Raw genomic sequence first — 20,135 nt, forward strand, 5'->3', positions numbered from 1 at the left:
GCAAAAGAAATAAGGTGGTGCAGGTATTTTACACTTCCATTTCTGGGTTTAGGTGGTTCTCTGACATGGTAGCCGAGGACAACTGAGAGGTCTTTTTCTACCTCCTTCCCATAAGCTGTTTTGTATTGTAGTCATCTTCACTTAAGCTTGAGGTGGGTTTGGTTGGGAGAGACAGAGACCAAGACCAAGAAGTGCCCTCCCTGCAGCAGCATGAGAAAATGCATGTGTGTATGCATATGTATATAGGGGAAGGAGGGAGAGAGAAGGGAGAAGCAGCCTGCTATCTAGCTGGAACATAGCATCAATTTCACATCATAAGGTGTACAACATGCTGCTAATTTTTCTTCTTAAGGAAGAAGTAAGACTTGATTTGTACAGATGGAGGTACTGCAAAACTGCTGTGCAAGCATATGCTCTTTCTGTCATCTTCTATCTCTTCCTAGCTAAATGCATTTGGTATCAGATTTCCTCCGATTACTAAGCAGTTGGAGATCTTTCTGGCTGGAAATTGTGCTAAGTGTATTTGAAAAGGAAGGGAAGAATATTTATGGGCTTGGATTTATTGGACATGTTCCTAAGAAACTCCTTGTTTCTTAGGAAACGCAATTGAATTTTACAATGCATCCCCAGCTGCATAATGCTAAAGCAACACTGGCTGCAGTTAGCAGAGACTTTAATGGTGTAAATCATTAGTCCTGGTTAAATCTGAGGCAGCTGCGAGTCCGAGATACAAGGACCCGTGCTCATCACTCACTGCCTGAACGTGGTCCAGGAGAAATTAGCACAAGTGGTACTTTTCAATAAAAGTCCTTGATTAAAGAAAAGTGAATCATGAACGAGCCTGTCCCTGAATCTATTAGTTATCATAGTATTTGAGTGCTTAATGGGCCGTTTAATTTGCTCTCAACTGGACAGATGCCAGAAGAGCTATTATATGAAGGATGGATCATTCGCTACAGTGCACAAGGAAGCTGATGCTGCCCACCTTGATGGAGCTTGAGAGCCTAATTGAAAAGCTTGCCCAATTGTTACTCAATAACCCTCATCACAAGGCTGACAAGCTAAAACACAGATTGTTATGAGTGTTTTAAATGCTATAAGGAATATTTAAACTTTGCCAGCCAGTGTACCTGTTGTGCTTATATGTTGTTAAACCACGCTGCTATTAGTAAAGCTAATCCTTGCTATCTTACCATTCACTCTTCACACGACAAATCCCACTGTCCTGGCAGCACTGGGAGCTCTCAGAGCTGATATGGGCCCGCCTGAGGAACCGGAGGTGCGGGGGGGGGGGGGGGTGATTTATCTACAGCGCTGGGGCTGTGCTCGGCGCCTGCCTCAGCCGGGGCCTCCCCTCGGGGTTTAGGCCGCATTAAACACTGTCTCGAGGGCCTTTTTCAGTCAGAACAACTCGCGTCCGGCCGCGGAAACCCCTCTCTAGGGCTCCGGAGCCGCCTTAGCGCCCGTCCCCTCAGCGAGCGCGGAGGCAGCGCCCGCTTGGGACTAACGGTCCACGGCGGGACGCGGAGCGGGGGGGCGTGGCCAGGGTGAAGTCACGCCCACCCCCCGCGCATGCGCGCTGGCCGCCGGGAGGGGCGGGGCTGGCGCTTGGCCCCGCCCCGCTGTGGGCTGCGGTGGCCGCCTCAGCTGCGGCCGCCGGGAGGGAGGCGGCGGAAGATGGCGGCGGCCGCGGCGGCGGCGCTGCGGGCCTGGTTCTGGAACGAGCGGTTCTGGTTGCCGCACAACGTGACGTGGGCGGACCTGGCCGGGGAGCCGGGCAGCGGGCTGCAGTACCCGCGGGCGGGCCACGTCCTCTCCGCCTTCCCGCTGGCGCTCGGCATCTTCGCTGTGCGGCTGCTCTTCGAGAGGTGAGCGCGGGACCGCCTCCGCCGCGGGGCTCTGAGGCGGCCGGGGCGCCGCTCGTTCCCTCCTCGGCGGCCGAGCTCCGCCGGTGTCTCTTAGCAACGGGCTGTGGAGCGGCTCCGGGCAGGGCCGGTGGCGAGAGGGGGCCCCGCTCGCCCCTCAGGCAGCGCGGAGGCCGCGGCGGGGTCTCCGCACGCGGGGTCTCTTTTTGCGTGCAAAGAGGATGTTGTGTAACCTATCCCGAGAGCCTCGCTGTGTCTGTCGCGACATAAGCCACGAGCGCGCCGGGCTCCTCGCTTCCTTGGCTTTGCATCCTTCGGGGCACCCCCAGTGCTAGGGGTACCTTATGCTGAGGTAGCGCAAGGAAAATGTCTGGAATTCACTCGCCTGCCTTCTCCTGGGTGGGAGAAGCGGCGGCCGCTGGTTTGCTTGGGTTGCTTTTGTTGTAGCCTTGTGAGTTCCTGGATGAGGAAATAAGGACTTGTTCCCATGGCCTAGTATATTATTAAACAGTTTGTGGATCCCCTGCATCTCGGGCGTGATGGAGGTGTAGCCCATCAGTATAGCTGCCCATAAACAGGTGTAATTCCGTATCGTGTTCGTTGAGTATCCATAAACATGGTGTTAACTCTTCCCTGGGGCAGAGGTTTATCCTCCCTGTGATGTGTATCTCTCCCAGCCGCATGCAGGGCAGACTCTGTGGGTAGCAGAGATGCTAATTAGTGAAGCAGCTTATTGAGGGGAGCCGTTAGGTGAAGCAGACCAAGACAGCTTGTTCAAGCACTTCACTAAAGATTGATTTCTGCAGTGAAAGCACTGAAGTACATGGAATCAGCATGTCCTCAACATAAGAAGGACATGGAACTGTTGGAACAAGTCCAGAGGAGGCCACGAGGATGAGCAGGGACTGGAGCACCTCCTGTATGGAGATAGGCTGAGGAAGTTGGGGCTGTTCAGCCTGGAGAAGAGAAGCTGTGTGGAGACCTCAGAGAAGCCCCCCAGTATCTGAAGGGGGCTGTAGGGGTGGTGGGGAGGGACTCTTCATTAGGGACTGCAGTGACAGGACAAGGGGTAACGGGTTCAAACTGAAACAGGGGAAGTTTGGATTGGATCTAAGGAGGAAATTCTTTGCTGTGAGGGTGCTGAGGCACTGGAATGGGTTGCCCAGGGAGGTTGGGAATGCTCCATCCTTGGCGGTGTTCAAGACCAGGTTGAACAGAGCCTTGGGTGATCTGGTTTAGTGTGAGGTGTCCCTGCCCATGGCAGGGGGGTTGGAACTGGGTGATCTTAAGGTCATTTCCAACTCAAACTATTCTATGTTTCTATTTCAAAGCATGAAAAGGATTGCAGGACTAAAGTGAGTAGGAACTGAGTTGGGTTGGGTTTGTGGGTTTTCTCTAAGAAGTGTGACTTTACTTGAGCTCTCAGTTAAACGAGCAGAGGGGAGTGGGGTGCAGTAAAAGGATACATGAACTGGAGAGGAAAATGAAGCAGGTCAGCAGAGCAGGAGAGAAATGCAAGAGGCCCGTTTTTTTTCCCTCCATCTTATCTTTCTGTCCTCCAAAACCCACCCAGGCAACTTCAGGAAACCATTGGCAGCTCAAACCAATGCAGAGGCTCCAAGTGCACGCATGGCAGTGCCAAAATCTCATCTCGGCTTGGTGTGCTACTGCTGGTCTTGGCCAAATGTTCGTGCTTGTCAGCAGACAAGGAAAGGAAGCTGTGAGACAGAATGATACCCCTGAAAGGGACAGTGTAGGAAGGCCTCCTCACTTCCCAGGCTCTGCTTAATTCAGGTGTCTTAGTCCGGGGAAGATGTGCAGAAGATTCTCCTTTCTCTGGAGTATGAGCTGTTAGGAGAGATCCAGTGCATCCTACCGCACCTAGTAACACAGTCCTCCTGGGAGCAGCTCATTTATCCTGATGATGTCTGCCTCCTTTGTGAAATGTGTTAATTTAGGGATGAGTCAAATGACAAATGAAGTTCTCTGCTACCCAGTAAAAACCTTGAGACTAGGGCCTGGTTCCTGCCAGGGTTGTTCCTTTATTTCAGCTCTGTCTGCTCTGGTGTGTCTCCACAGGGGTACCCTGAAGTGAGAGCAGCAGCTGGGGCAGTTTCCAGTATATTTAGTTTAAAAGACAGTACTCTCTAAGAAATGCTCCTCTCTTTCCTCCTGCCGCTCTGGACATGCGAGTTCAAATTGGTCTTAACAAAACCCTGTTGTGCATCTGTGCTGATTGAGGCTTTGAGCATGATTGTTTCAAGTGTCTTCCTTGACCCACATTTGACAGTGGGACTTGATGACTCAGAACTTGAAGTCTGCACTTGTGCAGCTCTTTTGTTTTAGCTTCATTTCTTTCTTTTCTCTCTCCTTTTGCTGTAGGTCTTCAGTGTGAGGAAGTCGGTGCTTTTTTGACACCGACACCTATTTCTCTTAGTGAATGCGCCTATGAAGTAACTTTACATCATGATGTTGGTAAAATATTAATTAGGCTGACTCTGCGTGGGCAGTATATGACTATAGAGATGAGGCAAGACTTGTAGAGGAAGGTAAAGTCCTGACTTACTGGTAGGGGGGTGGATTTTTGTGCAGGCAAGATAAAGAAGGGCTTATACTCACTGTTATTTCTCCTTGTGCATCTTGTTCCACTGCAGGCAAACCCCCCCCCCCCCCCCCAATCCTCAAATAATTCCCAGGTATCTGTAAAAACCTGGAGCCTGGTATTGATCTGATGTGTTTAGAATGACACTGGAATGCCCATCAGTAACATACACTTGTTACTTGACAGGTCTGAGGAAGGATCTGCAGTGTGTGCTCAAGCTGGGGGGGAGAAAAAAGTGATTTTTAGATGTTACTTCATTAGTACTGCTTGGAAAATGAGGGACAGTTGTGGAATGAGGTGGTTTAATCTTAGCACAGTGAAGCTGACATTATGGAAAGATGAACTCTTACTTTAAGCGCATACTTTATAAAACTTAACTATTTCACAGATTGTTCTTCCTTTTCAGAGCTGTAATAGGGAGTTGAATGTTCCCTAATGAAGGGTTCTGCCCTTGGGTTTGTGAAGTACGACATGCCTGAGATTCATTTGTTATGAGTACTTGAAAAGTGTTGGTTTGTTTCAAAATCAGTCTGTCTTAACAACTAGCATGAAAAAGATGGCTTGGTAGGAGCAACAGTAAGCCAGTGAGCAGATACCTGTTCAGAGAAGTGTAATGTGAGTATTGAAGTGATGCTGGTTCCTTGCAGGGAAGGTGTGGCAGTAGATTGACCTTGGGAATAGTTGCTGCAGTTACAGTTTTAGTGGAATCATAAAATAATTTAGATTAAAAGGGACCTCTGGAGGTCACCTTGTTCAGTCCTCTCCTCGCAGCAAGGCCAGTGTTAGTCAAGGCAGGTTGCTCCTGGTCTTGTGCTCTTCAGGTTTGACTGTCCCCAAGAATGGAAGTCCTTTGTTTTGGTGCTTAAACTGCTCTTGCTATGCAGACTTTTTTCTCTGTGGGACACAGCACAGACTTGCACATCTGCAACCCCATTCTGCAGCCAGAAATACAAGATGCCGCAGAGGTTTTAAGTGTGAGTTTTCCTTAATGGACACCTAAAGGAACTGGCCTGTGATCTTGATGCTTTTCTGACTGACAACAGGATTCACTTCAGATCACACCAGCAGGGTAGTAACTGGTTGAAGCAATTAGATGGTGGCTGTTCAGGGGACTTCTGGGTGTGAGCCATGCCCAGTCCTGGTGGAAGCACCTTGTGTGGCTTTTCAGGTGTCCTTCTTGTGCCATTTGCAGTTGCATTGCATGAAGCCTTTGCTTGTGGAGTTAGAGAAGCTACATTATGGCATTGAGCTAGACTTCCTTAAAAGTAGTGAAATCCAGTGCTGCCATCCTTTTTCCTTCCTGTTTCTGGGACTGGGGCTACCTCCCTTTGCTTCCATTGTTGTGACTTCTCCCTTTGCTTGTGTTGATGTCTGGCTGCTGCTGTGCACCCAGAAACGTCTGCAGGGGTGGTTTTGGTTTGCTCTTTGGTCACCCATATGCTTGACTGAGTAATGAGAGTCCTGGGCTGTATCTGTAGCGTGTGGCTTACTCTTGATTCATGTATTTTTTTCCCTTAAACCTGCTAGTGAAGGAACCTTCTACTCAGGAGCAGTTTAATGCCAAGTTTGGAGGTTTCGGTGGTTCCCCTCAGCTTTGATCCCCAAACTGAATTATTCCTGCATCATTTTTCCTGAGGAGATGCTGTTTCTTCTTTCCTTGATGCTTCAAGTTTTGAGTTCTAAGATAGTGCCAAAACTTTGTCTGGATCACTGTGAGCTTTCTTAACCATCCCTTCTCTTCTTTACTTGTTCTTCAAACTCTCCCGAGTAATACATCGATTGACTTTTAGATTTTTCAGGTTTTCTCTTTTATGTGAGGAAACTGCCCCAAACTGAGCATCTTCAGGCCAGTTTGGGGTTTTTTTGAAGAGCTGTGTCACAGTGAATGAAGTAAAAATACTTGGTATCCTGTAATAGCACATGTGTACTTCGTTGTTGTGGTGGTATATCCTGTAGGAAAGAAGAGTATAAAGAGATCTGCTTTTATGGGGTCTAGCCAAATGTTTCGTAACATCAGAGCCTGATTTCTGACTGGTGGTCCAGGTTATAGAGGAAGCAGTGAGCCTTTTGAGCCAAGCTAAAAGGAAATTACTCTTTCCTTTTTGTTTTATATAGATAGATGGGTGTTTTTTTTAAAGCAAGACTGTTGAAATGAACAGGACATAGGAAGAAATGGGGCAGGAGAGTGTCTGTTAGCACTGGGGCTGCAGTGGCTGTTACTTGTTTAGTGTTTTCTGAGAGCAAGGGGTGTTCCTTTAGGATTAGTCATGAGCTGCTTGTAATTTCTCAAGGGGGAAAACCCCACAACCTGTGTCTGTTCTTGGCTATTTGTTACCCAAGTACTAAGAATGTACTCCCAGGAATGACTGCTGTTGGAATCACATAGTTGTGATCCTCCTGAATTTGAGAATCGCAGAATCATTTAATCTCTCTCCTTAAACACAAGGAGAGATGGTGACAGATGGAGTGGTTGGGAAAAGCAGTGTTTTCTGCTTGATGGCCCTCGGAGTCTGCTGAATGGAACACGTGTAATTTGTTGTCTTGTTCTCTGAAACAATCTCTGTTTAGAAGCAAAACAGATTTAATGACGCCAATGTTGGGTCCTTTTCCAGTCAGCTTTGTGACACAGGTTCTTTGTGCTCTCTTTCTCTCAAAATCATTAAAACAACCCCCCCTTCCTTGCCCACCAACAGGAGAGAAAATCCATGTGTTCAGGTAGCACATTCCTTAGAATCCTGGGCCTCTTCTGACACAAAGGTATAGCAAATACTACGAGGTTTTTGATGTATATATCAATTTTAGTTGCAAACCCCAGGCTTGTTTTCAGAGTCTCTGCTATAACATTCAGAGAGTGTTAGATCAGCTTTTGGAGTACATGATGCACACAGGACTGAGAGAGATGCTGAGATCTTGGGTCTTTCAGGCTGACTTCTTAGGTCTTCCTCACTCTTCCAAAGGAAACAGCCACTTTAGTTTTCCCAAAGGAAAAACAAAAATCAAAACCAACCCAAAACCTGGGTCTTTCAGGAGCCGTGCCACTTGGAACTTCCCTTTTTCTCTGAGCTGTGTTGACTCCAAGGCACGTTCTAGAAATAAGGCATTTTGTTCCTGGTGCTGCAAGGCTCCAGCATTTTATGTTTGCTGAGGACTCCTATCAGTGATCTACTCTTACATCTCTGAGTAACGAGAATCACCCTGGGGAACACGTTCTGGTCTTTGCAAGCCAAGGACATTAAGATTTAATTCTCCTTTTAGATGTGTGTACTGTCTGCAGTTACCATTTGGACTAATGAAAGATCGTACTTCACCTCTGAAGTTCCTGTAAGCAGAGTGGAGCTTTTCAAAAGCTTTTAGGGTAGGTTTTGCAGTGGGTCACGAGTCAGGGTCCCTGTGATTGAGGCAGAGGAGGGAAATGGATGCCTGGGTTTAATCTAGCTCTTTCTTTGGAACTCTTTCAGGTTTATTGCCAAGCCATGTGCCATAAACCTTGGCATTCAAGACAGTGGACCTCACAGAGCCCAGCCCAATGCAATTTTAGAGAAAGTGTTTACATCCATCACTAAGGTGAGTCCTGCAACAAATTCTGCTAGAAATGGAGCCCTGTAAATAAGGGAGGGGGGGGAAGCTTTTTGCTTCCACTTTTCTAATTAGAGAGAAATGCATTTCACACTGTGCATGCACAATGAGGCTGCTCTTCCTTATTTTACTTTGCCTTTAGCGTGTCCTTCTTGAAGCCACATAAATCTCCTTATAGCTGACCTCTGCTTTTGTGCACAGAAGAATATCTTTTGGATATAAAAATGTTCTCCTTTTTAGAAAGCTGAGAGGCTCCTTCCTTTAGTTCATGCTTTTGGCCAAATAGTAATTTCTGTAACAAGTGGTAATTCTCAGTTTCACAAAAAATTACCCAATATCTTTCACTTTCTGTTTGAAAAGTGCAACTCTCTGCCTTGAGATCTGCTCATTTGCTGGTTTTATTGGCCACTTTTGTGAATGCTTTCCTCTTATATTTTTGCCATCTACTGTGGAATTGGACAATAGCTGTCACAGTGGAAGGCAGTTATGGAAAGTATTCAGTCAATGGGAGTGTGCTGTGATAAAGGGTAGGACATTTAATGTAGACAGTAGGTGTTTCTTTTGATCGTTTCATGGCCTTTTGCTTAAGCTGACAGTGCTCCTTCACTTCAGAATTCCACAGTTCCACACTGTCTGTTAAATGCTGACAGCAAAATCCACGCAGGCAGCATAAGAGATTTTCATTAAAGATAGCGAAATGGAAGGGTTTATGTTCTGATCTGGGGATGCTGAACTTCATCCTGAGTGGAGCAGATAAAGGGAATTGAAGGGAAATTCTACAGAGACCTTTCTAAAACTCGCCTCATTGAGGCTTTGAGGTGTTTCGGTTGATGTGTGAACTGAAAAGTCCCTATGATCTGATGCCTTTTGTGGGGAGGACTTTTTCTGTCCTTGAAATTAATGTTTAGAGAACCCACGAGGACACACACTGCAGAATTTATCTGGCTTAATGAAAACAGAGCTGTGTTTAACTGTACCAGCATGCACAACCAGAATGTAGGGTAGCATTGATGCAGGGGAAGGTTTCCATTGCTGTTCTGAAACTGGAACTCTGTAAATTCTCCTTTGAGGGAGGTTCAGTGGCATTGTGGAAGTGTAGCCCAGACTGTTAAAACCAAGTAAAGTGCAGAGAGATCTGGTTGTGATGGAATTACAGGAAAGTCATGGTCTCAGTACTGAAAATCCAATGATTTTGCTTTCCAGTTGAACAGTCTGGTGACTGTTGAATCAGCATTCTGCATACTTCTTGGATTTGTGTGTAACTCAAGTAGTAAAAGGTGTTTATCATCTTTCAGTTGTAAGAGCTCCCTGGCAGAGCTTGTTAAAAGGACACTGGTCTGGCACTAACATGGCTTATCTCACCACTGGCCCGTTTTAGAGGTAGTTATCAGGTTTTCTTCACTTTATCTCTTATAAATCCATTTATGTCATTATTGAAACCACTATACTGCCAGTAGCTTCCAGCCAGAGAACAGTGATACATTTTTTTTATTGTACAGGTATTTCAGTATTCAGATTTAATTTTAATCATAAACTTTGATAGTGGAAATAACATCATCTCTATGATGCCCCTTTGGAATATAGAAAAAACTAGTGTGCTAGACCAGCTCTTCCTTTACAGCATCCCTAAACTTGCAGTGAGTAGCAACCCTTAAATGCAGTCTTGCGTTCTGAACTGTTTGAATTGATGGGCAGGTTTTAACAGGTAGGACAGGACATTTTAAAAGCTCCTCCCCCCAAATTAAGAAGCAGAACAATTGCATTCTTTGTTGTGATGTGCTGTCAGGTGATGAAATATTAAACCAAAAGCATTCTGAATAATTAAGTAATTAGTGGCTTATGGAGGTTAAACTTGAATGAACATATGTGGCAACTGGTGGCATACTTCTAGTCCATACTAGCGCCTTCCTACTGCGTGTGTTCTATGTGTTTCATTTCTGTCATAGCACAGAGGAGATCTTGGGCTGAGAGGAGATTAAGAAGTAGGAGAAATGACACTTGTTCCGTTTTCCTTCAGTCTCCAGATGGAAGGAGGTTAGAAGGCCTGTCAAAGCAGCTGGACTGGGATGTTCGGAAGATCCAGCGCTGGTTTCGTCACCGGAGGAACCAGGACAAGCCCACCACCCTCACTAAATTTTGTGAGAGCATGTATGTTTGTGCAGAGGCCAAGATGTGGCTTCATCCTAAAGCTCCAGCTCTGTTCTCTTTTCTCACTGGAACTGTGGTCAGCCGCTCATTTAAACTGGGGTTGGCTGCTGGAAGAGAAATTCTTGTATAAGCAAATGAAAGAAGTTAGGAGGGCTTTTTAGAATTCAGTATTCTCAAATGCTTTATGTATGTGCATGAGGGACCAGAACACACGTACAGGAGTTACTCCTGTCAATGACGAGCAGCTTTAGATAGTGGGAACAGGTTGCCCAAAGAAGTGGTGAATGCTCCATCCCTGGCAGTGTTCAAGGCCAGGTTGGATGGGGCTTGGAGCAGCCTGGTCTAGTGGAAGGTGTTCCTGCCCATGCAGGGGGGTTGGAACTGGCTGAACTTAAGGTCCTTTCCACCCCAAACCATTGTGTCATTCTATGATGAGCTCCTTAATACCCTGTAGTGCACACGTGTGCATGCATGCACAGCTTGAGGAATTACACTGAAAATAGATCTGCTCTCTGCACAGTTATGTTGTAGACCAGCGTTTGCTCCCAGACAGAATGACCTTGTGGCTTCCACAAGGATGCATATACTTTTATATAGACACTTCTTGGATTCCTGTTCTTTTCATTTCAGTTCATTCTTTTGGTCTGTGTTTCTTTCTGAATGCTTGCCGTGACCTCTGTTAGTGTAGTAGCATCTGAATATTTTTTTCCTGACTTATTTCTTCTGTGCTGGTTTCTTTCCTTTCCAGTAACTTTCTTCATATTAATTCTTCCCCCAGTATGGTTTTGTCTACTTAAAGCCACAAGGTAAGAGGGACAAATACATGTATTAGGATACCTTCTGGATAACAATGACTTACCTTGTTGTTATCTCATTATTGCATATTAAAGATACGAATGATGCATGTTCACAAGCTTTATTTCAAGCTTGGCTGTTGATGCAAACTCATGCGTTGTGAAAGCTCTGAAATAGGTTTATCCTTACATGAAGTGTTGACAAATGAAGCATTACTTTGGTGGGTAAAAGCTTTTCAGATGTCAGAATTGGGGGTGTTTTTCACAATTGTTCCAGTTTTTGTTCTGAATGTTAATGAGAAGCTATTTCCATTTCGTAAATGTCATTTTTGCTTCTTTTTCCAGGTGGAGATTTACATTTTATTTATGTATATTTTTTTATGGAATCAGATTTCTCTGGACGGTGAGTTGCTCTCTCACCCCCCTGTTGTTGTCCTGTGTGACATGCAGCTGGGCTATGCTTGCCCTGCTGAAATTGAGGGGTTTCACTACCTGGGTCACTTCTGTGCTTGCACCCAGCTTTAAACAAGGGGGAGTTAGTGGTGGTTGTCATCCTTCTGTCCCTCATTTGAGATCTGGGGTTTCTGTTTAAGGACCTTCTTTACAGGAAAGCTTCTGTACAGCTCTGTCATTAGACAAAATGTCCTGCTACCCCAGTATGGGATAGAACTGGGTAGGTATTTTTGCTATGGAGAGCTGCTTTTGTATTTCCTCATCTGCCTCCTGAAGGGAAACAGTTTCATCATTTTGGGTCTTTATTGTTATTGGAGCTGTATGATTATTCATTGAATTTCCACTGCAGTTTAACTTGCCTTTGACTGCAGAAAGAATGTTTTACATCCCTAGGGTGTTGTAGAATAAATCTAAGCCTGAATGGTAAAATCAAGATTAAAATTCAGTGAAACAATACTGCAGTGGTCAACTGCCATGGATAATAGGACAGAAAAGCCCAGTAGAGTAGTAACTTATCTTTTTCCCTTTAGGCACCCTGGTTTTGGGACACACGACAGTGCTGGTACAACTACCCTTTTCAGGTAGGAGAGAAACACTGAGTAGATCCCAAATTGGTGCACAATTACAGGGGTTTTTTCTTTAATGATTGAATTGAAACTCCACTGAAAGCAGATTAAAACTCAGTGGGTTTGAGTGCTGCTCCTTATTCTGTGGGGTGGAGCCCGCAACCTAGTCAGCTTTCTAGTGAGTGAATGGCCATCCCTTTTGAAAGGTGCAGAGATGGCATTTACTTGTTATGTCTTCAGATCCTGGTTAGCTTTGTCAAGAGCCGTGTTTCCTCAGCTACAGCTGACTCTGTTCATACTCGTTTTATGTTTACCTGGTGCTGAGATAATTAAAAGTGGAAGAATAAAAGGCATTAAAATTACACGGGTAACTTATGTGCAGTGTTGTTTTCATGATGCAGCAAATATGGTTGCATAGAGGTCAGCAAGTCTGTTTCAGTACCCTGTTTGCCTAATCCAGGAAGCTGGAGTATGAGTTGTAAATATTGACAAGGGAATCTTGCTCCATTTGAGCAAAGCTCAAACACACAACTATGTTGGTGTGACTAAGCCTAGAGTAAGTGTGCTTAAGCTGGTTTTCACTAAACCTTAATTCTGGATCTTTTAAGTTATGCCTCAGCATTCTGGAGGAACAGAGTGGGATGGGAAGGAGAAAGTCAATTTTAATGTACATTTTGAAGTGCTTTTTCTTCTAACTGTGCTATCTTTGTTTTCCAGCCTCTAACATCCAGGCTTTATTATTACTATATCTTGGAGCTGGCCTTCTATTGGTCTCTCATGTTTTCTCAGTTTACAGACATTAAACGGAAGGTGAGATTAAGCAGAATTGCACTAACCTCTTTGCTAAGTAGGCAGGACTAACAAAGAAGTAAAGTTAAAGCATAGTAATAGCTGTATTTTCTTCTTCTTTTACATCTTTGAGTACCCTACCTCCTTCTGTAATTGCTAGCCTGGCCTGGGAAAAAAGGAGGAGCGAGGCTGCTATGCAACCTGGTATAGCCTTGAGAGTCCCTTTCACCTTCCAGGGGAAAGAACAGAATCACTCAGGAGTTCCCAATCAAAAGTTAACAAATCATTGCAGAAAGATAGATTTAATTAGAAGGCTGGCAAGAAAGCATGAAAATGAGGTGCTCGAAGCATCCCTTGCTGAGCTGGGTGAGGAAATGGCAAACACTAAAGCAGTAATAAATGTGTGTAGCAGAATGGTGACTGGTGGTGATTGCTGGAATCAAATTGACTGTGAAGCCAAAAATAAGGGCTGTATGTTGTCCTGTCACTCTTTTCAGTGGGGTCTGCAGGCATATTTATCCTTGTGCCTGTGCATGCAGAGTTCTGACTTCACAGGAGCACAAATGCTGCGAGAGACCTTTCTGGAGCCTTTAGAGATGATGGTTGATGGTGTGTGATGAGCTGTGCTTTATATAAAGTGGAGTGAGTCTGACCTAAAGTAATCCTCTTATCCCAGTTAGTTTTGTGGCTCTGTTCCAAACGTTTGTATTTGTTTGTCAGCCCAACTCATTTTTCTTCTGTTTCCAGGACTTCCTGATCATGTTTGTCCATCATTTGGCCACAATTGGACTTATTACATTCTCTTATATGAATAATATGGTGCGGGTTGGAACTCTGGTGCTGTGTCTCCATGATGCATCAGATTTCCTTTTAGAGGTGAGTTGCCTTTTGGCTCTCTGCATACCTGATGCCAGTGTGCTCTCAGGGGAGCAAGCTGACTTTGCCATTCTTGATAAGCTGCATTAAATATGGCATAAAACTTGTGCTGCTGATCCTGCCTTGTCAGCTTTACCTCCTAACTGCTTTAGTGCTGAGAATAATCCCTAAATATTCCAAACCCCTGATAAATGGGATAGCTTGAAGGATTTTGAAGCTCTACGGCCTGGTAATTACATGACTTGTACAAAGAGAATCATATTCTCCTGTTTCTTGTGTCTTTTAGGCTGCAAAGCTAGCCAATTATGCCAAGTACCAACGTCTGTGTGATGCTTTCTTCATGCTCTTTGGTGTCGTATTCATTGTTACACGGTTGGGCATTTATCCTTTCTGGTAAGCATCTGGAGCTGGAAGGTCTTGTTTGTTCTTCCAATCCTTCAAGCACAGCGTTTGTATTTAGGCTTCTTGCAAGCATTCTGCCTGTCCCTTAAGGCAGCCTGAAGGTGCAGACAGCCCATGTACTGTTTGGAGCAGTATGTTCAACTTAGGAGTGTGAAGAAACCTCTCAACTGAGGGAGTGTGAAAAGCAACTAGAATCCTAATCATAGAATGGTTTGGGTTGGAAAGGACCTTAAAATCATCCAGTTCCAAGCCCCCTACCATGAGCAGGGACACCTCACGCTAAACCAGGCCACCCAGGGCTCTGATTCTTACAACACTCCTGTCCTATCCTTGTGCCGTGACTGTGCAGAGTCTGAAATAGGTCTTGGGTTTCTTGGGACGTAAAACCCTGGCTAAATGGCTTAGGGCAAATCATCCTGTAATGAGATTCCCTTTCATCACGATGGGTTAGGCTTGGTGAGGTGGTTCTGTTGCTGAGCTCTTACTCATTTCTTGATTCTGTTGAAACAGTGTGGTGAAAATTTGGTTACACCTGATTACTACCCGGTTTCTTTCAGGTTTACTGCATATATTTCTTTCCTGGGCACTGGGCAGCTTGCATTCCCATTCTTTTTTGGTGCCTGATGGTAGGCAGAAACAATACACTTTGAGATCAGGGTTGCAATAAAAGCTCTTGCTTGTTTTCCAGTAAGTGCACCAAAGGAGTCAGGATAAGGAGGAGCTTTAATGCTTCCATCTTCATAAGCTCCTTCCACTGACAGATGAGATATTGCCATTGTTTTTATAGCTGTTGTCTGTCATGAGGTGATGCTTTTGCATCATGCTATTGCTCAGCAGTCCTGTAAATCTTTAATGTATTTTCCACTGGCTGTAATGTAATCCCTCAGCTTTGCAGAGGAACCTGGCAGGCTTGCAGCTGTGCTGCAGACCCTGTGCTATTCCACTTCAGGATATTCCCTTCTCTGATTAGTAGTATAAAACTTTGACAGTTCTCTGGAATTGCATTCAAGTCATCCATACACTGGCTATGAGTTAGAAGCTTTAGTAGCAGCATTTTGGGGACTTGGGTTCTTCTCTGCAAGGTTTGTTTTTCTTGTGAGATGTTAAAAGCAGTGTGAAATTAATGACATCTTTAGAGGTTTCTCCATACCCCTTTACTTCATAAAATCTAAAGTGTTTATTAAATGACTTAAGTACTGGCAGTAACTCCCAGCTACAAGAAGAGCACAACAGTCATGAAAGCAAGCACAAAGCTGTAGCCATAAAGCAGTTTCTAGTTCTCCAGCTTGGCAGGAGAAACCTATAAACGTCTGAGGGAAGAGAACAGCACACAGGGAGGGAGGGAGGCCTACTGGGAACAAAATTCCTTCCTCATCTTTAAATATGGGTGAAGACTGCCCAGGTATGAACGTGTTAACAGTTGTTTTGATGACCAGTGCAGCTTGACATCACTTCCTGTAAGGTTCTTATAAATGCTCATGCTTTGGAGAAGGAAATTGGCAGCAGGTCTGGATGTGTGACCAGATTGCAGAACACTCACATCTCCCGTGTTTGTTGCTCAGTTCAACTGTTTCTAATTAGCTTTAGTCTGTCTCCTAACTCTGGCAAGAGACAAGCTGCATCACTGCACTGACAGGAGCAAAGGCAAAGCAACAGATGCTTAAATGAGCTACAAACTGGTGTGCATCTGGTCAGGCATCTTTATGTAGAGCTGTATTCCCAGCACAGCCCATGTGTAATGCATTTCTGGATCTCTTTTAGGATTTTGAATACAACCCTATTTGAAAGCTGGGAGTTGATTGGTCCATACCCTTCGTGGTGGCTCTTCAATGGGCTCTTGGTGACTTTGCAGATCCTGCATATCATCTGGTCTTATCTCATCATTCGCACTGCCTACAAGGCCCTCATGCGGGGAAAGGTAAGGTTGCTGGCCACTGGCTTGGGACCCCTTTCCTACAAGCCCTCTTAAAGCAATCATGAGGAGCTGGGCCCTTCAGTGAGGGCTGGTGCTGGTTCTTGACCTGCTTGCCTCAGGAATGCTTTGTAGAGCAGCAGGTTTTTACCTTGGGTGCTCTGCAGACTTGAATTGCCAGGTGTGTACCAAGAGGATGTGTTCCTCTGTTCTGGTCATGCAGGGAAACAACACCATTTTCTAGCGTGTTCAGATGTTGTAATGATGATGATGTTTTAAAGGTGATAGTAGGCTCTTTTTCTGAACAACCATACAGGATGCTTTCCAACTTCAGCTGGTTCTTGGGATATAATGGGAGTTCTGCATCTTCCACTTCTTAGCACTAAGGCAGCTTCTGGCTGTCACAGCAGGCCAGGCATTGAGCTACAGCATGCAGAGGAGAAAGGGTTATCAGAAATGCTGTGGTTTGCTGGTTGTCGCTGGGCTGATGTGGTGCAGTCTGCGTTCAGTCCTGAGTATTCCAATTCTAAGTTGGTTTGGGAGTTTTAGGGAGAGGGAAGGTGAAACAACAGCAGCTGGTTCACAACACACACTGCCCCAGGAGTGAACCGTGCTGACTTCCAGCAGCAACCTCAGTTGACAAGCAAAAAGGTGACTTCAGCAGAAGTAGCATGAAACGGAGCAAGCCAGGCTGGAAACTAATTTCACACCCAGCCTAAACATCACGAGAAGCCACTTCCTTTGCAGGTGCCAGAGAGCAACAGCCAATCTCCTAGCACAAATGCCTTTGCTTTTATTTTAATCAGATCCTTGGTATTTTGATCTGAGTTTCTCTGATGACTCTGCTTGGTTTCACTTCTTAGCTGCCCCTACACATGGAATGTAAGCTTGAAAAATACATGGTAGTTGTCTGAGGCAGTATGTATGTAATCTGAGGCAGTATATACATAATCTTTATATCTGCTCCCCATAGCTGCTACTGCAAATGTCTTATTTTCTGCCTGTTTCTGTAGCCTGAGGTCTACATCTTTTTCCCTTCCTTGGTTCTCTCCTGTCCAGGTGATCTAGCCAGTGAAAGGACTCTAAGCTCTGTCTTCTTCATTCTTTCTTCCTTTTCTCTGTGCCAGATTGGAGCTGGACAGTTTCATCCTTTGCATGTAAGTGTGATCTGTGCTTCTGGTTGTTTGCTGAAACGCGCCTGTGGCTGTTTCCGGGCTAAGACAAAAGCAAAGACGTGGTCTTGGGGCTTTAAATGGCTGGTACCTTCTCTTAAAATGCTTCTCTCCCTGGCTGACAGAGTGCTGGTTCTCATAGTTAGGCTAAAATGCAGCTTTTTCCAAAGGTCAGAGCAGTGTCCTGGGGTTTGTTCTTATCTGCCTTCAGCAGGTTGCATGACCTTCACCTTTCTGCTTTTCTACGCACACAGCGACTCTGATACCTGTCTCATGAACACTGTGCTGAGTGGAAGAGCACAGGAGCAATGCAGTGCTGTTTGCTAAAAGGAGCAAAGCAGTCACTTGTCCCCCAAATAATGGGGAAAGTTTCCAGGGATTTCAGCTTCCTTCCAGTGACTCTTTGAGCTTCCAGCCTAGCAGGAGAACGGGGCAAGATAGCAGAAGTTCTGGCAAGAGACAGAAGCCAGGACATCCAACAGGGCTGTCAGAACCAATCCTGGAGATCATTGACTTTACCTGGCTTTCCTCCAGATCTTCCTTTGAGTTCAAAAACTTCCTGCCTGCTGCTGTTCAAAAGCCCTGACTTAGGGCAGAGTAGGGTGAAACCCTTGGAAAGGACTAAGTGCTTCACCTATTAAGTAAATGAGGGCTATTAGCTGCAAAAGCGTGAAGAACCTGCCTTGGGGTATGCAAAGCACAGGCTGCTCACCACTCACTGCTGAGCGCTGGTGAGTTTATGGCTCTGGCTCCCTGCCACCAACCGAAGTGCTTGTTTGCAGTTGGGGCCGGGTTTATGATCTCTTCCTTCACCTTCTGGTGTGGTGGCTCTGTGCTGGTACAGTGCCCTCCTGCGGCATCCGCAGCGGCTGGCACCAGAGCGTGCCTGGGTCTGCTTCACAAGGTTCAAAACCCCACATGCAAAAGAAATTCAGCTGGGTTTGAGGGCAGTCCTTTAACTGAAGGCATAACTCTGCAAAGCAGGTCTAGATCTCAGGGCTGAGATGCTCCTTTTGCTCCTGAGCGGGTGTTTGGTGGAAGGGATAGTTGTCTTTGTTTGGACACTGGGCTACAGAATAAGCTTCTGCTTGTAAATGAGTTCTCCTATGTGAACCACAAGCTGTGAGAATGGGAGGCACTTTGTGCAAACAGTGATGTGATAAATACAGCTGGTTAATTTTTAAAGTCTCCAAGGCACTCCCTCTAGGACAGAATGTTCTCTCTCCAACTGCTGTATAGATCCATGGGCTTTGAGCATCACAGAACTCATTATGCTGCAAGAAGTTGAGTGATTCAAAACAAGTGTGTTGGTTGGAAAAGTGGCCTTTAGCCCATCTAGAATGAACAAGAACAGCCAAATAGTGGCCTCTGATCTGGAAAGTGCTTCCAGAGATGTAGAGTATTTGGAGCATGGGACTCCCGTTTCCAAATTGTCCCTTTCTGTGTGTGTGTCTTGCATTCTGTATGTGATTCCCTCTTGGGAGCTTGAAGGGATTCAGGATCAAATGTTCAGTGTAACTGAAGCTGGTTCATCACATGGATGCAACCTTCTAATTACTGTTTCCTGTGAATTTTTCATCCTCCTTTTCCCCCCATGCCACTGCCCCATTTCCTTTTGAAATGCTCAGGTATCCAAAGATGACCGCAGTGATGTGGAGAGCAGCTCTGAAGAGGAGGAGGTGACTTCCAACAGCACAAAAGGAGTTTTCAGCACTTCAAGTAATGGCTCCAACTGCATTAATGGTCATGTGGCTGGTGGGCAGTGGACAGAAGACGAGTAAGGCTGTGGCTTGGCCTAGAGCAAACATGAACTTGTCTTTAAATATCTAGGTGTGTTGAGCTCCACATTCCCAAGTGATCTTTAATCAAGATACCCCTTCCCCAGAAACCTCCAGCAAATCTGAAATGGGCACAATCCAGACCAGTCAGAGGCTTTGCACAGCCAAAGGGATAAAGCCAATGACTTAGGGCAAAAACGAAGCTGCAGATTTCACTTCAAGCCATTTTGTACTTAAATCTTAGACCCATCGATATCTGCAGAGGTGTCTTTGTGACAAACTGGTTTTTACTAGGATCAACTCAAGGTGGAAGGAGTTTGGACTCAGCTGGCTGCTGACCACAGGAGGGGTCTGCTGCCATTCCAGTGATGGTTTGCTCCAGCACAGGCTCTGCATTATCTCCCCGATGCACTCCAGAAGCCGCTTCAGAGCATGGAGAACGTGGGGTCCTGTGGTTCCATGTCCAAGCTACCCCGGCTGTGGCTTGGGTACATTCATTCTCAGCCCTGCTGTGAGCACTCTGTACTCCAGCCCAGCTTTGAACTGGACCAGGCTACACCAGAAACGTTCTAACTTGCCATCAGGGTGCTCTATGTGAAGGTTGTCACTTAGCTCCCTGCTGTCGTGAGGGACCAGGCCAGCATTTGCTGCCTACTTCGGTGCTGCAAGCCCCTCTGTGAAGTCTTGACTACAGCCTTCTGAGATGGGGAGGGGGGTTGTTCATTGCCTCTGAGACAACTATCACAACACATGCCTTTTAAATTCATGTCTTTTCTGTTGCAACTGGTGGTTTTGAAGACTTCCCTAGACCTGCTGGACACGGTTGGCTGAGCTGGGACTTGAGGCTGGACCAGTACTGGTGGGCTGTATTTCCCCAAAATAAGATGGTTTGGACCTGCTTGACTGTACTCTTGAGACAGGAGGCAATGTTGCTGCTCTGGTTTTGCAACTGTTATGGAGGAATCCCTGGGCTGGAGAGGCAGCCCCACCACAGGCTTTGCTTTTTTGGTCTCTTTATTTTTTACTTAATGGTACTTGGGGGCAATGGAGGACCTGTGTCAATCATGAGCAGAAGTTTGGAAACTTCTTGAGTTGTTACCATTTTATACCATTGTTTACTCTTATCTCCAATTAAAAGATGCTTCAGAAATGTCACTGATGTGGTTCAGTGTGAGACCTACAATCAAGGATGGGGTCTGGCC

General features: G+C 45.7%; 1 protein-coding gene across 7 annotated transcripts; it reads left to right on the forward strand.

Moving 5' to 3' along the window:
* The first annotated feature begins 1,652 nt into the window (after window positions 1–1,652).
* On the forward strand, window positions 1,653–20,083 carry CERS5 (ceramide synthase 5). 7 transcript variants are annotated; one of them, XR_008972735.1, is made up of 11 exons: window positions 1,653–1,868; window positions 7,926–8,031; window positions 10,061–10,191; window positions 11,331–11,388; window positions 11,969–12,019; window positions 12,722–12,814; window positions 13,541–13,669; window positions 13,956–14,062; window positions 15,833–15,989; window positions 17,043–17,140; window positions 18,784–18,923. XR_008972735.1 is itself a non-coding variant. In XM_057413969.1 (11 exons), exons 1-11 carry the CDS (start codon window positions 1,678–1,680, stop codon window positions 18,934–18,936), a joined length of 1,206 nt encoding a protein of 401 aa, XP_057269952.1. In that variant the 5' UTR covers window positions 1,653–1,677; the 3' UTR covers window positions 18,937–20,083. The 7 variants fall into 7 exon arrangements, 6 of the variants coding, with proteins under 6 accessions (XP_057269952.1, XP_057269951.1, XP_057269947.1 ...); XM_057413969.1 differs by having other exon boundaries at window positions 17,111–17,140; window positions 18,784–20,083; XM_057413968.1 differs by lacking the exon at window positions 17,043–17,140 and adding an exon at window positions 10,940–10,997 and having other exon boundaries at window positions 10,061–10,181; window positions 18,784–20,083.
* Window positions 20,084–20,135: the final 52 nt, after the last annotated feature.

Source organism: Pezoporus wallicus, unplaced genomic scaffold (genome assembly GCF_028554395.1).
Source record: "Pezoporus wallicus isolate ANWC-B61680 ecotype Strahan unplaced genomic scaffold, APGP_CSIRO_Pwel_v1 contig_1, whole genome shotgun sequence".
In the NCBI taxonomy this organism is placed as follows: domain Eukaryota; kingdom Metazoa; phylum Chordata; class Aves; order Psittaciformes; family Psittacidae; genus Pezoporus; species Pezoporus wallicus.